The 15,814-nt window shown below is 37.4% G+C and overlaps 2 protein-coding genes and 1 long non-coding RNA gene across 10 annotated transcripts; all 3 read left to right on the plus strand.

The window, feature by feature from the left end:
* The first annotated feature begins 960 nt into the window (after positions 1-960).
* Positions 961-10,896, plus strand: Pvr (PDGF- and VEGF-receptor related). 5 transcript variants are annotated; one of them, XM_088043018.1, is made up of 17 exons: positions 961-1,157; positions 5,392-5,513; positions 5,560-5,746; positions 5,799-5,932; positions 6,231-6,402; positions 6,729-6,874; positions 6,923-7,088; positions 7,134-7,588; positions 7,640-7,781; positions 7,826-8,152; positions 8,199-8,480; positions 8,527-9,009; positions 9,053-9,221; positions 9,266-9,707; positions 9,758-9,969; positions 10,022-10,559; positions 10,613-10,694. In XM_088043018.1, exons 1-17 carry the CDS (start codon positions 1,100-1,102, stop codon positions 10,613-10,615), a joined length of 4,038 nt encoding a protein of 1,345 aa, XP_087899144.1. In that variant the 5' UTR covers positions 961-1,099; the 3' UTR covers positions 10,616-10,694. The 5 variants fall into 5 exon arrangements, with proteins under 5 accessions (XP_087899144.1, XP_087899141.1, XP_087899142.1 ...); XM_088043015.1 differs by having other exon boundaries at positions 10,022-10,896; XM_088043016.1 differs by having other exon boundaries at positions 6,240-6,402; positions 10,022-10,896.
* A 579-nt stretch (positions 10,897-11,475) lies between these two features.
* LOC148169596 (uncharacterized) lies at positions 11,476-13,823 on the plus strand. Of its 4 annotated transcripts, XR_015770642.1 has the most exons (3): positions 11,476-11,746; positions 11,844-11,971; positions 13,618-13,823. It is a non-coding gene; the product is annotated as an uncharacterized LOC148169596 (long non-coding RNA). The 4 variants fall into 4 exon arrangements; XR_015770641.1 differs by lacking the exons at positions 11,476-11,746; positions 11,844-11,971; positions 13,618-13,823 and adding exons at positions 11,978-12,391; positions 12,513-12,672; XR_015770640.1 differs by lacking the exons at positions 11,476-11,746; positions 11,844-11,971 and adding an exon at positions 12,150-12,391.
* A 34-nt stretch (positions 13,824-13,857) lies between these two features.
* On the plus strand, positions 13,858-15,803 carry eIF5 (eukaryotic translation initiation factor 5). Its single transcript, XM_088044113.1, has 4 exons — positions 13,858-14,183; positions 14,232-14,535; positions 14,585-15,076; positions 15,128-15,803. The coding sequence occupies exons 1-4, from the start codon at positions 13,897-13,899 to the stop codon at positions 15,371-15,373; spliced, it is 1,329 nt and encodes a 442-aa protein (XP_087900239.1). The 5' UTR covers positions 13,858-13,896; the 3' UTR covers positions 15,374-15,803.
* Positions 15,804-15,814: the final 11 nt, after the last annotated feature.

Below are 15,814 nucleotides of genomic sequence, written 5' to 3' on the forward strand. Positions count from 1 at the left end.
CACGCGTTTTTTCTCTTTTTAATGGTTACAAGGCAAACCAGTTTGTGAAGAGCACAAACGATTTGGTACGATCAAATATCAAGGAGAATCCTGTTGATATTTCCAGCTTCCATTTTTTTAAAATGTTCATGGTACTCGTATTATTATTACCATCATATTTCGGCTGCACTCTCAGAAAAAAGAAGACTCAGCTGTGGAAGATCGTAACTTTTTAATAGACTCAGTTGACAAATTTGGACCACCACAAGACATTTCTGATTTGCCAGGTCCTCAAATCACAGTAAATGACGCGGATGCGCCAAATTACAGTCAAATTTTGAGTACTCTAGGAAACTCCACCCGCAAGTAAGTCTGTATAATCCTTCTTTTACTTCTTGTAATATCGTCGTTTTAGCTACCGTTTTATCTCGGGAAATTTCAGTTATAATACTCTCTATGACACCATCAGGAAGGAAAATATCAACGGAAGAGAAATTCTCACAGTGAGAGGACAGATTTGTGAAAAAATTATGCGACAAAGTGGTGGTTACTTTTTAAGGACTCTTGGTTACACGTTTAATGATGATAAAGGACTCATGCATGATTTTAATCGATGTTTCTACAGTTATTGCGCGGCGAAAACGAAAAAACCATCGTCTAATGGTGGAAGCTCCCAGTATCCAGAACCGAATTCGATCAAATATATGGTCGTTAGCCGGTGGAGGACTAGGATAATTTTCTTGTGATCAAAAGTTATTAGTTTTCCTTAAACATTTCACTGATAAAAATGCTAAAATCTCCAATTTTATTTGTCTAATCTCCTCCCTTTCGCCTAAACTAACAAGATAGATAGACAGGGTCGAATTATCACATTGAACACTCTGTTTATCACTTTTATCTTTTCCAACAGATGCATTAGAGTTCGGATAGTTGCCTAAATTTCTTGTTTTCTCATCGGTGACGCCTACTTACAATGATAACTACGCAGAGCCAGTAGTAGTAGTAATCGGGAGCGCACTCGCCGAAGACGCGGAATTTAAAATGAAGCTGGGTTTTCACCCAAATGACTAAAACTTAAAAAAAAGACGTAATTCTTTCATGTTGGTGTGTTTAGTTTGAAATGGCCTTAACATCTCTAGCAGTTTCCAGTTTATTTTTCCTTCAACTTTCACTTTTCGGTAAGTTTGCACATCGAAATTCAAGTCAGAAAACAGGTTATTATCGAATCTTTTATGGTACCAAAACTGCTCTATTATATTCTTATCTTTTCGTCGTTTTAAAGTTAATATTAGTAGTCCGCTGACAATAAAACTCAATTTCGCATGTCTGACGAGAAATCCTTCGTCGGAATAAACCGAAGACTTGAGTAAGTGTTGAAGTATTTAGGAAAGTGACTTGGTTACCTGATGACTAATCTTGCGGAATAAAAATTGAGCAATCTTACGTGTGTGTCATTTTGTTTATTTATAAACTGAAATGGTAAATGTTGATTTCATCTGAATTAAAAAATATCTATGTTTTCCTATTTGCTAAAGATTTTTTAAACTTCCTTTCTTATCAATAGTCCGAACACGTGTTGAATCATTGTACTGGGAAGTAAATATTTAAGCACGTGGGTTACACCCCGAGGACTCAAACTAGCCAGACATTTTTCTTCGAATTATTTTTACGGAATTGTAAATTGGTGCAGATTCACTTTTATTAACCACAGGAACTTCTAAAATTGGAAATATTTAACAACTTTCTATTAAAAGCGAAAGTAACTGGCTGAGACTTTTTGAGTAAACGGGGAATTTTACGTGATGCAACTTTCGGCAAAGTCAAATTTATACCTTCGATGAACTAAAAGTGGCCCACTCTGTATATCAAGAACAGTAAATGCGAAATGATTAGATTTGATTTACGATATAAATGTTTTTTGGTAAAGTAGCGATAATGTCAAAATATTTAGGTACTTGGAAATTACTTACGAGGTTATTTTCAATTCAACTTAGATAACAAATCGAGTATTTCTCCGTATCAATCTTTGAATCATTTGATCGAATCTGATCGATTGTTCTAAATAAAAAAACGTGCGTTTCATTGATTTCCAAGCGCTCTTTTGTTGCAAGGCTTCTCGAGACTTTTAGGTCTTTAGTTTTTAAATTTGTTAAAACCTCAAAATTACTATTATGGAGGCGGACCTTAAAAGGGTCCTCTATTGTTTTATAAAACAGAAACAATAATCATAATTACAAAAGAAATTGGTGCGGTGCGTGCTAAATTCAATAGTAATAAAATTAGAAGTCTCATTGTAATGAAATTGAAAAGGCAATAGTTTAAATGTTCGATAAAAGCGCTCATTAAAAATGTACCGATGCGATCTCATTTTGGTTTTACTTGTGACGACTGGTTCTTTCTACTATTTAGATTTAGATAGATTTAGGTCACAAAATTATCGATTCCGACCAAAAAATTATGTAAACCGCGAGTAATCAAGGCAATAATTGTTGAGGTTTGATTATTTTGTTAAAGTTTTTGGTATTTTAACGTTTAGAAACCTGTGGAGTGATCAAAAATTCAGAGAAAACTGAACATACTTTATTACAGTTATTGTAAACTGCTCAAAAATGAATAGGTATATGTATTAGTTTTATATAGCCGTCTTTAAGGAAAGTTCTATTTTTTCTTCAATAACAGGTTTAGGGGACCAAAAGGACAACACTTGCTCAAAAATTTAATAGAAAACTTCTCAATTTGAATGTTAAAGTAGGCATCGTCCTTAGAATTTTGGATTTGAACCATATTTGTATACATATTGAAAAAATTTTCTTATAAAATGTGTTTCAAAAGAACCAGAACAACAACAGTTTTCGCTTGAGCAATAAGAGCTTAAAACAAACTTTACTAAAAAATTGTATCATTTTCAGCGGTACAATAGTGTTGATGGCAGGCCAATTAATGGCCTGGATCGGCATTATCGCCAAAAAGTTAAAATCTTGCGGTCAATAACATTACACTCAAGGCGTACGTATTATGTAATAATTGTTTCTCTATAGAGTATAAGTTTATAATGCTAATCAAAAATATAGAGCTCTTAGCGCGTTATTCCAAACTTATTCTTTTCATAGCACATCACCCACCTCCACCAAATGCCAGCTTGTGGACATTTATGAGGATAAATTACTTCTTATTTTTTGTTTTGCTGTTTTTCAGCTTGAATTTTAGTACGTATGTTTTTACGTTGCGCTGTTTTTGTTTTATTATTTTTATATAAAGTCGAGTTTTTGAGAAGAAAACTAGGGCGTCCTTTTCAATGTACAACTTTTTCTTACTGCTTCTACTTTGATAACCATGCGACGCTTTGCTTTACAATTTTTTTACGTCCTGCTTCATACCTAGATAACATAAATGAAAAATATAAAATTATATGAAAACGGGACAAATTTTCAAAATTCAAATTACTTTCTTGTGTTCTTATTTCATCTCTAGGTATGCTAATATTTTTAACTTTTGCGAGTTTTTGATAACGGATCTATGCAACGAAAGTCTATGAAACAAACCACCAAAATACTTATTTTTTGTAATAAATAAATAAATAAAAACCGATGAAATTAATACACTTCTTAATACATAATCTTACAAATGATTTGTCTCACAAATGGAATAGCGCAGACAGACAGAAACATTTTATTGATTAAACAGAAATTATCTAAATTAGCTTTGCCGATGTAATAATAGCAGACAGAATGTTTTTATTATTAAGAAGTAGTAAATTATATTTAACAATTTTGTAATTGAGATTGGATAGATAAATGCAACAGATATTGCAGACAAATCCAAACAGAATTCACCAACCAGTATATTCCATCCAGTATGATTGAACAGCAACAGTGGCGTTTTAAGGCTTCAAAGTTGCTCAACTGCCGTAGTAAAAAGTTGTTTCCACTAAAATTCTGTCTTGCTGATGGATGCTCTACCTTCACTAAAGATGCTAAAAGCGTCTTCGAGACATAATTTTACAACATAACAGTTTTTGACCTATTTTTACTGTGAGGTTACCTTCTGTGATTGAAAAATAAACTCCTTGCCTAATTCTGGCTTTTAGTAAAAAGAAATACAATTTTTTTCTTAATTAATTAAGAATAATTTTTCAAGCAAAGACAACTTAGGTGACTGACTTAAAGATTGATTATCATATAAAAAAAATATTTTTCTTAAGTAGATATCAATTTTGGCAAAACATCCAAAATATTTACTTTTGAGCAGTTTTCTTCCATAAAAGTACTGTTTGATTTACAGCACTTTGTATTGTATTTTTCCTTATATGTATAACTTTTATGTAATTCTGTATTTCGCTCACGATTGCCTTCCCGCTCGTAACTCTTACCTTGGCCAAAATCCCCAAGACGTGTTAATGCTAACAATTCCATTCGACGGGGAAAATCATATCCCCAGTAAATGAGAAAAGCAATCTCTAAGTCATTTACTTGCAATTATCGCGTCACCAACCATAATAGCTAGTGAGATATTCCTATTGATTTAAAGGAATTTTCGTAAAAATCCACGTAACTAAATCCTCCGGGATTCCAGGAATGAAATGGAGCAGTTTCATTAGAGGCAGTCAATCATCACCTTTAATTTATTAATTGATTGCTTTTTGGGGGCGAAGTGCGGGAATAATTAACTAATTCATTTTAGCCGGGCGAAGCGGGATCAAAGTTAATTCAGGATAAAAGTGCAGCACTAATCTTTGTTTGCTTTTATCTATTTAACGCTTATTTGTTGGAGTTAATCTCTCAATTAGATTCTGTAGCGGAGAAGCGCATTTTTACTTGAGTAAATGTTAACAGAAATGTGTTAAATCGTATAAAAAGTATATTGTAGTATAGAAGTAAAAACAATCATTTGCTATTATCACCATTTTTAACAGTCTTTTGCTGAGGTCATAGGAAGGATGTGGTTGTGCTAATACGCAGAATATTGTTGTCCAAACAAAAATTTCTACCTATTTGTTCCTAAAAGAAGATTTAACTACGTAGAATAGTAACATGATTCCTAATAGGAAATGAAATATTCCCGACAACTTCTTATCGATTTTATTTTAATTTTGTTCAGTCAATCTATTAATCATTTGTTTTATTTGGAATTTGATAAGACAGGAAAGGATGCGGTAACTGTGGATTTCCAAAATAACAAAGATTCGTGAAATGATGAGATTTCCGATACAAACTTTCTCTGCATAAAACAACCAAATTATCATTTCTTTGACTTTTAAGACACCCAAAAGACTACAACAGTTGAGTAAACACATCACTATCAAAAGGAAACAGAAGCCCACTCAAATATGATAGAAAATCTAACATCCTCTTATTAGTGATACGATGAACTTTTTAATTTGGAACTGACCAATAATCCAATTTTTTGTTTCAGTACTATGTTACAATTCCCAAAAACCTGAGATTGATGCAAAGTATGAAACTATTCTTATACCTGGGGATAATTTCACAGTGTTGTGTCAAGGACATACTCCCTTGACGTGGTCATGGCCAAAGGTAGTCCTTGAAACAATTTTACAGTGACTACATTTTTTATTTCAAGGTTGAGAATTTTAGTACTGTTGTAACAGCCGTTGATGTCCTTCCAAAGAGTGCGACGTTTAAATATGCGAGCCGACTCATCATCCACGACATTCGTTATCCTTATACAGGATTTTACATTTGTCATGACAAAAATTCGGATCCTTCTCATGACGATTTGGTTAGCAAAATTTATTTATATGTCCGAGGTAGAATTTTTCTTGTGTTTCCACGACCTAGTTTTGAGGTTTTTTGTTTTAGATGAAGAACATTTGGCTGTCAACAATGTGGAACTTGACAACATTATAGTTACTCAGTATTCAACGGCACTGTTACCTTGCAGACCGACTTCACCAGATGTTGATGTTAAACTTACTCTGCTCCTGGGAGAACCGGTTAGTAGTGACTTCAGATAGGAAGTTTTGTAAATATGTATATAGATTTCAAATTAATTTTACCTTCCAAAACGAAGGCAGCCATCATTCACACAGGTAGAATCTGCACATAAACATTTTAATTGATTTTGCTTGTGGTGCTTGAAGTTAACCGCAGCTGCAAGACGATGAGTTCAAATTAGCATTTACCATTTCTTTAACCACTTTCGGCTTGTAAATAATTTTTCTATTAACAGCCGGAAGTCTTATAGATTGCCTGGTTACTAACTCTCATGTAGTTGTACAACTTATCTAACAGAAACCTAAGGTTTTTCTGGACATTCTCGATGAAGAAGGAGTCATGTACCGATTCCACCCGCACTTCGGGATCTATACTAATAACACCAAACACCCAGATGCTGTAATTTACACTTGTAACTACATCAGAGAAGACCATAGCTTTTCTCAAACCATGATCATGGAGGTGGAACGTGAGTACAGTTCCAGACACAGAACCCCGGTGAAGACGAAAATCGCTGGGGTTCTAACAGTCTTTCTTATTTACAGATTGAAAAAAATGCAACCTACGACCCGAAAACTGGATTTAGTTTTAATGTAACTAGTGTCAGTGACGAAGAGTTTTACTGTTGCAATTATCTATTCGGAGATAAAGATTATGATCACTGTATCTATGTCAAAGTTGTTCGTAAGTAAAACTTGACTTGCCGTGGTTGTGGGGCTTCTTTTCTTGTCCAGTTTTGGTGTTGGTGTTGTGCATTATTCTGTTGCTTTCGTTGAGACTAACTCATTTGTATAGCTTACACACATTTCTTACCAAAACCAATACTCGAGGAGCTCAGTGATGGACACACTCTTGTCGGTCAGAATTTAACTTTGGGGTGCAAAGTGAAGAGCCCGACGGCTGTTAACATGAATTGGATCACTCCGACTGGGGCTCCTGATGTAAGCACCTCTCTTATCTTCCAGTCAAATCAAAATTGAAATTTGTAGCTCGACAGGATGAGTCTAACAAACCAAACAAGAGACGAAAGTGGTTTCATCCACCAAAACTTGATCATCAGAAAAGCAACTCTTAAAGACAAAGGTGCCTACCACTGTAACATTAGCGATAACCAACTGCACATGAGCTTAGGAAGCATCAATATTTCAGTCTACGGTACATTTTCGGCACCAAATTCTTTGATTTAACTTTTTCTTGTAGCTCCTAACGAACATTTTATTAACCTCACTGAAGACAGCGATATTTTCACGATTTCGGTGAAAGCAGGCAGTCCAGAAGTACGCTGGAGAATCAACGTCAACGGTCATCCAAAGCCCAGTCTCTTCTGGTTGAACAATAAGAATGAAACTATTTTTAAAGAACGAACAGACAAGTACACAATATCAGTTTCCTCGACGGAAGCTCTGTTAAAAATCAAAGATATTGAGATTACAGACTTTGGAAACTACACTCTTGTCGCTGAGAATGAGTTTGAGACCAAAGCACTGTCTTTGTTTCTCAACGTGACTGATAAACCGACTGTTCATATCAACACGAAAGCCTTCCACATGGTCAACGAAGAAGGCGAAGTAAAATGTATAGCCGCTGGTTATCCTGAACCTTCGATCTCTTGGAGATTCAAACCGTGTTTGGACAACACGTGCCGATTTGAAGCAGTACGTCTTATTAGAGTAGCAAACAACTCAATAAATTTATCTTTTTTTTAGATGAACGAAACAAAATCATTCGCTGAAGGCTTCTTACTGACTTCAGTGGTAAAAATCAAATCAATCGATTCTGGATATATAGAATGCGCTGCCAGTAACTCCATTGGAGAAGATAAAGAGAATCAACTTTACAACGTAACCGGTAAAGTTTGCTCCTATATAAACTCAATTTAACAGTGTGTTTAGATGTGAAGAACGGCTTCGACATCTTCGCCTTCGATCCAACTGTAAACCACAACGAAAATGAAGTCGAAGTGGGAATCGGCGAAAAACTGAGTATGACCTGTGGAGCGTCAATCATCGACTTCGCCACCAACATCTCTTGGGTCCATAAGAACAAACCCATGCAATCCGATGACAGATTCAGGATTGACCACAGTCGCACGGACTACACAAATCGAATAACTCTGATAATGGAAAACGCGACATTTGCGGACGCTGGGATGTACAGTTGTCAAGTGAACACGAAAAGTGGAAGACCCGTTTACAAGAACATGACTGTTAAAGTTTCAAGTGAGTGTTTCTTGGTGTACTTGGAAGATTCTAAGTTTATTTCTAGAACTTTCGAAGCCAGTGGTGAGCACCAATTTGCCGAAAACCGTCGAGCTAAGACTTCCTAATCAAGTGAAGTTCATGTGTAATGCAAAAGGAGTGCCGAAACCTACCATCACGTGGTACAAAGGAATTGAACGAATCTACCAGTCTAAACGAATCAAAATGAGCCGCGACAACCAACTGGTCCATATTGAATCTCTCGATTACAAAGACGAGGGAATTTACAAATGTGTTGCTCAGAACAAAGTGGGACAATCCTTCAGAGAAGTAAACCTGAAGTTCAAAAGTAAGCGTGAGTACCTCCACCAAACCTACTCTAGTTCCAATTTTAGACAAACCTGAGAACAACAATATGTACCTCTGGATCATCATCGGCGCTCTCAGTTTCCTCGCAATTGTATTCTTATTCTGCGTGGTTTACAAGATACGGGTTGAAAGGAAACTTCAGAGAGAACTCGAAACCGCAGGTTTAGCCAATTTCGAGAAAGGCGCAATCGAGTCTTTGAACCCAGAACTTGGAATTGACGATCAAGCTGAACTTCTACCGTACGACAAGAAGTGGGAGTTTCCCATTGAAAAACTGAAATTAGGGAAGCAACTAGGATCAGGCGCGTTTGGAGTTGTTGTTAAAGGCATCGCTAAAGGGATTATCGAAGGAGAGGAGAGTAGCACCGTTGCTGTGAAAATGGTGAGGAAGAACGCGGATTATACCTACATCAAGGCGCTCGCGTCGGAATTGAAGATCATGGTGCATTTGGGAAAGCATTTAAATGTGGTTAACTTGTTGGGAGCGTGCACGAAGAATGTTGCAAAAAGTGAGTGGGTACTTTTTTAACTCTTTTATTCAACGTGTTGTAGGAGAGCTGTTGGTCATCGTGGAGTTCTGTCGCTTTGGTAATATCCAAAATTACCTGTTGAGACACAGAGAGAATTTTATTAACCAAGTGGATCCTCAGACGTCTCATTTAGATTACACGATTGGACAAGAAGAGCTAGAGAGGACGTACTCCGTTTCCAGTAGCCGGAGGTAAAAAATATTATGTTTCGACTAACACCAACGCTTTTTTACAGCAATCAACAGTCTCCGTACATGAAGTACGCCGCTCTCTCCTTTGCTGATAGTGGAGGGCCACAATTACCCCACATGATGGATTATAGAGGTGACAATTATAATGTCACTACGGCCAAAACGGACATCACCACAGTGTCCATGTCACCAAGCACAGGCGACGAAGAAATTGTGTTGAGTAACAACAGTAGCGTGCAACCAGAGTGGCGCTCAAATTATCACGGAGACTACAAAGGGAACACTCAGCCGATCTGTACCAAAAATTTGTTATTGTGGGCCTTCCAGGTCTCCAGGGGCATGGAGTACTTAGCTTCACGCAAAGTCCTTCATGGTGATTTGGCTGCGAGAAACATCCTCTTAGCGGACCATAATGTTGTGAAAATTTGTGATTTTGGACTCGCTAAAAGCATGTATAAGAGTGATAATTACAAAAAGAAAGGAGATGTAAGTAAAGAAGTCTTGTAAATTAGTTTGATGAACAAATGGTTTTGTAGGGACCTTTACCGGTGAAGTGGATGGCTATTGAGTCCATCCGTGATAAGATGTTCTCCACTCAATCAGATGTGTGGTCGTTTGGTATAGTCCTGTGGGAGTTATTCTCCTTGGCAAGAACTCCTTACCCTGGAATGGAGGCCGATGAAAGACTCTTTAATAAACTCCTTGATGGCTACCGAATGGAATCTCCCGAGTACGCCCCTAAAGAGATGTAAGAACCCGCTTCTACTATTTCCACTCTTCATTTAAATAATTTTTTCTAGATATAAAATGATGACAGACTGCTGGCAAGCCAAGCCTGTAAACAGACCCACCTTCTCCAAACTCTCAGATAGGATAGGATCTCTTCTCGAAGACACTGTTAGAAAACATTACATCGATCTCAACGACCCTTACCTCGTAATGAACACTCAAAGACTCGAAGACGGCCACAGCGACTACTTGGCGATGTTAAGTCCTCCAGATTTTGAAAACTTGTCATCTCCTCATCATTACGCCAATGATTTACCACCAAGTGAAGACACCTCAGGATATCTGAGCATGGATTCAGCTCAGATCTTCAGTCCCAGAGCTGATGATGATCGTGTTTTCAGTTTTGAATTGAATAAGACCAGAAACAAAAAACCAGAAGAGTGTAAAATGACTGAACTTGTTCCAATGCTGAGATCACAAAGCGAGTCAGACTCTGAAAGTACAAGCCCAATTCCACTCAACAGTTTTTCAAATCCTTCCTATCATTTACCACCGATTGTGGAAAATGGGAAAACGGACAAAGATATTGTCAAATCGGCGGATAATTATGTAAATATGCCACAGAACAAAACTGTGTTGAAAGATAATAATCCCTTTTTTAGTAAAATGGAGAGAGGTGTTAAAGACCCAGCGTATGTCAATAGTAACAGCAGAGACTGGGAAAGTGTGAAATTGTAACGCGATTTGCGCTTTAAGGATTGTATTAATCGTCAGTACAAACAGAATTATTGTTAAACGTGATTTAAATGTACTTCTGTAACTTTAGTATCTTCTTTGTGCCAAAGATTTTATAACTTCGATGATTTTATTAGATTAAAATATTTAATATATTTGTAAGGCATTGTACATGTGCACCAATTGCAAATACATATTTTTTTGCTAACAACAGCTTATTTTCTAATAGTCCGTTTTTCGGAAATAAAATATGGATAATAAAAGATCGTATAATTGGTTGCATACTTTAAGGAGCAGTTTTTTTTATTTAATAAAATAATAATGATTACGTTTTGAATCTTAATTGAGAGTTTCCATTTTTTCCCTGGGAGTAGAATGGAATGATGAAAAAGTCGCTTTTCAAATGTTTTTATTTTTTGTAGAGATCGAACCAAACCATGAACTTTTTGTTTTTGATTCTTTGCTGTTTTTTTTTACTGAAACACGAAAGATTACAGATCTACTTGAAATTTTGTTTCTAGCATAATTTAGCACTTATAACAACCATTTCTTTTACAAAATCCTCGTTAGCTAAAATAGTTTCTGAGCAATTTCAAAATAAAAATTTGGAAGAGCTCATAAAAGTTATAATTGGTTGGGTATTTTTTTTATATTTAACAAAATAATAATTACACGTTCAGAATCTTACTTTAAGTTAAAATTCTAAATTTCAAATTCTGTCTCTTGAAATGGATTTTGTGGACTCGAGTGATCCGCAGAAACCAGACAGTGACTTTGGCACCGTCAGGTTGAAAGTTGGTATTCTTTAAAAATGACAGTGTTACGTCAAAGGTCGAAGAAAAGAACACTCGAGAACGGAAATAAACTCGTGTAGAGTGTGAGTAAGATTGCATATGGCGTGTTGGTGAGAAGGTGGTGGTTGGATTGCTGTTTTTAAAGTACAATAAAATTGTGCCGTAAAAGTAGCATTTTAATTTGATTAGTGCATTACCGTGACGTTTTGTTAACCTGATTGAGCGTAAAATCACTCGTCGATGGTACGTGGAAAGCGCTGCAAATAGGTGAGATCGCATTACGTGCATCGTGCACATTTTTTTATTATTTTGTGTCTAAAAATATACAAGAATTCGGATAACTGATTTATCGTTTTCTTTTCAGTCCTCCCAACCCGTGCAGATTTTTTTTACTTATATCTTGGAAGAACCCGTTTATTTTGTTTTTGCTTCTGTGGGAGTCCTCGTCCAAAGGGGCGCTACCATTTTATATGACTTTAGTAAGCTACAAAGGTGAGTTGCAATAATCAAACTCCCTCACTTATCGCATGGAAACAATGTTATCACGTAATTTTTGGAATGACGCAATAGACGTACAGTTTATCATTTCACACCATATGATCGTGGAATTATCGTATCTTGGATTGAATAAGAATGAAAAGCATGCAAATTCGGTATGGGAAAATTGTTTGAAATTCAGCGCAGGAGAGCAGTGGCGTCCGCGTTAAAAATAATTTGTAAAGTTGTCGCATTGTGGTGATCGATATGTTCGTGGCATTGCGCCGGTTCGACGACATCGATTCGCGCCGCGACGCTTACGTGGCTCTCAGTCTCGGTGCAGCGATCAGAAAAACCTCAACATAACAGCACTCGAAGACAAGACCAAGGGGCGAACGGCCTCCCCCATGCCCATGCTGTCGCCTGTATACGATGGTGAGAATAGTACATAGGCCCTCTTTTCCGAACTTGAATTCGCTCGCGATTTCCTAATTCATCGCAGGAGGACTGGGCGATTTGACACGATTTCATTGTCAAAATTTCTTTCCAAATGTAGTTCGTTCGAAATTTCCTAGTTGCCCCGATGTCACAGCGATCTGTTATGGTACTGAAATATCCGGAAGCAGACGGTATTGTTCCATTTTCAATGCACACGGAACGGAACAGGTCCACTGTTAATGCTTGAACATATTGTACTGGAAAAGCAGTTTGCCAAATTCCATGCGAAATTGTTCCATAGGTAAGGATAGAATATTTTTCCGGTCGTTTCCAGAGGGTTTGGGACCCTGCGCCGACGCATGACGTCATGTTATCTTGGGATTCATTTCGTTTGTTTTTGCCCAAAATTCATTTTTCATTTAAAGTTAGTGACCCAGTGTCAGTTCCGAAACATTCATGCATTTTGTGACGTTATACATCGACACCACAATTCTCCTGTAAGTGTTCAATTCTCATCTTTTCATGATGAATTTCCTCCATATTTTACGCATACAATGGAGGTTTATCAAAGGGCTTTCAAGGTATAAAAGTAGCTTAGTTCGTTACGTGAAACATACGGTAAATCATTGGGGTGCATGATTAATTCTGCGTGGAAACACCCTCGAACTATGCACTAAACCACCCCCAGATCTTCCGGAATATGCGTGTACGAGGGAGGTTCCGAAAGTTCGTATGATTTTAGTACAAACAAAATGAATTCGCACCACGTGACTACATATCTTTCAGAGGTGCTTTGATTATTTTGGATAATCGGAGTGCAGGTGACCGTGTAATCTCTTATGACAAAAAATGTCGCCTTGAGTCACCTGTCCTTACGAACCCATTTTTTTACCCAAGATCAGCACCGAAAGTTATTTTGATACGCTACTGTTTAGACACTTGCTCTCGTGGCAGTTGGGACATTTGCGTAAATAATAATATATTTAATTGAATTCAACGAACCGTATCACCCAGAAAGTAGATAAAACACGGCTTGGCCATACACATTTAAATTTATTGAAGAAAATATCGACTTTGATGAGCGAAGACGAAGATAAATGACTATAACATTTTAATTTGCGAGTATTGATAAACTATTTTGTTTTGCTTTAAAATGTGTACCTTCAACCGCACGGGTAGATAAAGAAAGTTATGTAAACAGCTTTTGTTTTTTTTTCTTGTAGAGACATTATTAACCAGAAGCATAGTTGGGAGTTTAGGGCCCGAACCAGCGAGGTGTATGACTTCGCAGCGACGTGAGCCCACCTGTTATAGGACGACAAAATTTTCATCAACAAATAGGCATCGGAAACTCCAACCCTTCAGAGAAACGTGACTGGCGACACCATTGAGAATTTTAGCACCAAAATTACCAACAACAACAGTCATAAAATCACAGTCACCGCAACCATTGTCGACGACGCCATTAACGACAATAAAGCCGTTGATTCGCCACCGTCATCATGGGCAGCGTCAACGTCAATCGCAACGTCAGCGATGTATTCTATCGCTACAAAATGCCCCGGCTGATGGCCAAAGTAGAAGGCAAAGGTAACGGCATCAAAACAGTCATCGTTAACATGGCCGAAGTTGCCAAGGCCCTCGGCCGACCACCCACTTACCCCACAAAGTACTTTGGATGCGAATTGGGAGCTCAAACGCAATTTGATTTCAAAAACGAACGGTTTATCGTCAACGGGTCACACGATGCAGGGAAGTTGCAGGATTTGCTCGACGGCTTCATCAGAAAGTAGGTTCAAAGGGTATCTTAAGCCACCACTTCAATTTTTTTTTATAGATTTGTGTTGTGTCCTGAATGCGATAATCCAGAAACCGAGCTACTGGTCTCCACCAAGCGCAGCACCATCTCGCAAGGTTGCAAAGCCTGTGGCTACCACGGCGGCTTGGAATCAAACCACAAATTAGTAACATTCATTCTGAAGAATCCACCGAATCTGAATCCCGCAGTACAAGGATCGTCGTTGACCGAAGGCAAGAGATCAAAACGAAGCAAACGCGCCAATGGAGATACCAACGGAGACTCCAGTCAAGTGGACGAGTCCGATAATTTGGATGTGTCTGCCAGCGAAAACTCTAACAAGGTTGTACTCTTTACATCCGGTTGCACCTTTTTCTTACACCTTATTTCAGAATGAGGACGACGATAGAGAATGGGTGGCAGACGTTTCCGAAGAAGCCGTGCGCGCTCGCATGCAGGATCTGACCGATGGCGCTAAAAACATGACCATCAACGATGATCTGGAAAAGACCGAAAAAGAACGCATGGATCTCTTCTACGAATTGGTAAAATCAAAACGCGATGCCGGTCAGTTAAACAATGCACAAGTTTTCAAAGAACTTTTCAACGAAGCTGACCGACTTGAAATCAAAACAAAAGCACCTCTCGTTCTCGCCGAAGTTCTTTTCGATCAAAATATGAAACAACAGTTTTACGACTACAGAATGTTACTTCTACGTTTCTGTCACGAAGATAAAAAGGCGCAAAGATACTTGTTGGGTGGGTTTGAGCAAGTGATCGCCTTGCATCGCGACGCTTTGCTTAACAAGGTGCCGGGGCTACTTAAAATTCTCTATGATCTAGATATTTTGAGTGAAGCGACTATTATTGCCTGGGCCGAAAAGGTTTGTTGAATCGTTGTAAATTGCATGGGTGTGCTTATTGTCGAGTTTCAGGTGTCGAAAAAGTATGTATCCAAGGAGATCAGTCAAGAGATACACGACAAGGCGGCTCCATTCATAACTTGGTTAAAGGAGGCTGAGACTGAAGAGTCGGAGAGTGAGGAAGACGGCTATGACGACGTTGAAATTGAGTACAACGATCGCGCTCAAGTTGTTCCGCTGAAACCAACTTCCGTTACGAAGAATAAGGCAGCGGATGTTGATGATGGAGGGGATGACGTCGATATCGATGCCATTTAAGATTCATCTGATGACAGGGTGCCGAGTGCTTTTTATTTTCAGTTTAAACAGCACTCGGTTATTATTTTTTGTCTCATTATTTTAATTTTAATCTTCATCAACTGATTGTATGCTTAGCAATTAATGTTCGGAACTTTTTGTTAAACCAACTGGTTTATGGAACTGGTGTACAACATTTTCAATGTAAAGGAACTTCCATTTCCCAATAAAATATGATTACTGTATTATTTACATTAGGCTTTCATTATGATAAAATGGTTTTCTGTTTATGAAATATTCTATCGAGAGTTTTATTCATTATAATTACTATTAGAGTTACATATTGTATAGGTTTGCATATTGCATATTTCCCATGTCAAATATTGAGCAAGCTGTATCCGTGGGTTTACGATTTTATTATTGTTTAAATGTGAATAAATTTTAAAGCATTTATAGTTTTTT

The sequence above is a fragment of the Gnatocerus cornutus genome, chromosome 8, assembly GCF_029298725.1.
Source record: "Gnatocerus cornutus isolate USDA-ARS CGAHR chromosome 8, icGnaCorn1.1, whole genome shotgun sequence".
Lineage (NCBI taxonomy): Eukaryota > Metazoa > Arthropoda > Insecta > Coleoptera > Tenebrionidae > Gnatocerus > Gnatocerus cornutus.

Bases quoted from the DNA above. Each gene is read 5' to 3' on its own strand.
- Pvr (XM_088043015.1), top strand. From the start codon at position 1,100: ATGGCCTTAACATCTCTAGCAGTTTCCAGTTTATTTTTCCTTCAACTT. The intron at 6,875-6,922 runs GTAAGCACCTCT...TGAAATTTGTAG, and splicing joins CTCCGACTGGGGCTCCTGAT to CTCGACAGGATGAGTCTAAC. The intron at 9,970-10,021 runs GTAAGAACCCGC...AATTTTTTCTAG, and splicing joins GAGTACGCCCCTAAAGAGAT to ATATAAAATGATGACAGACT.
- eIF5 (XM_088044113.1), top strand. From the start codon at position 13,897: ATGGGCAGCGTCAACGTCAATCGCAACGTCAGCGATGTATTCTATCGC. The intron at 14,536-14,584 runs GTTGTACTCTTT...ACCTTATTTCAG, and splicing joins CCAGCGAAAACTCTAACAAG to AATGAGGACGACGATAGAGA. The intron at 15,077-15,127 runs GTTTGTTGAATC...GTCGAGTTTCAG, and splicing joins TTATTGCCTGGGCCGAAAAG to GTGTCGAAAAAGTATGTATC.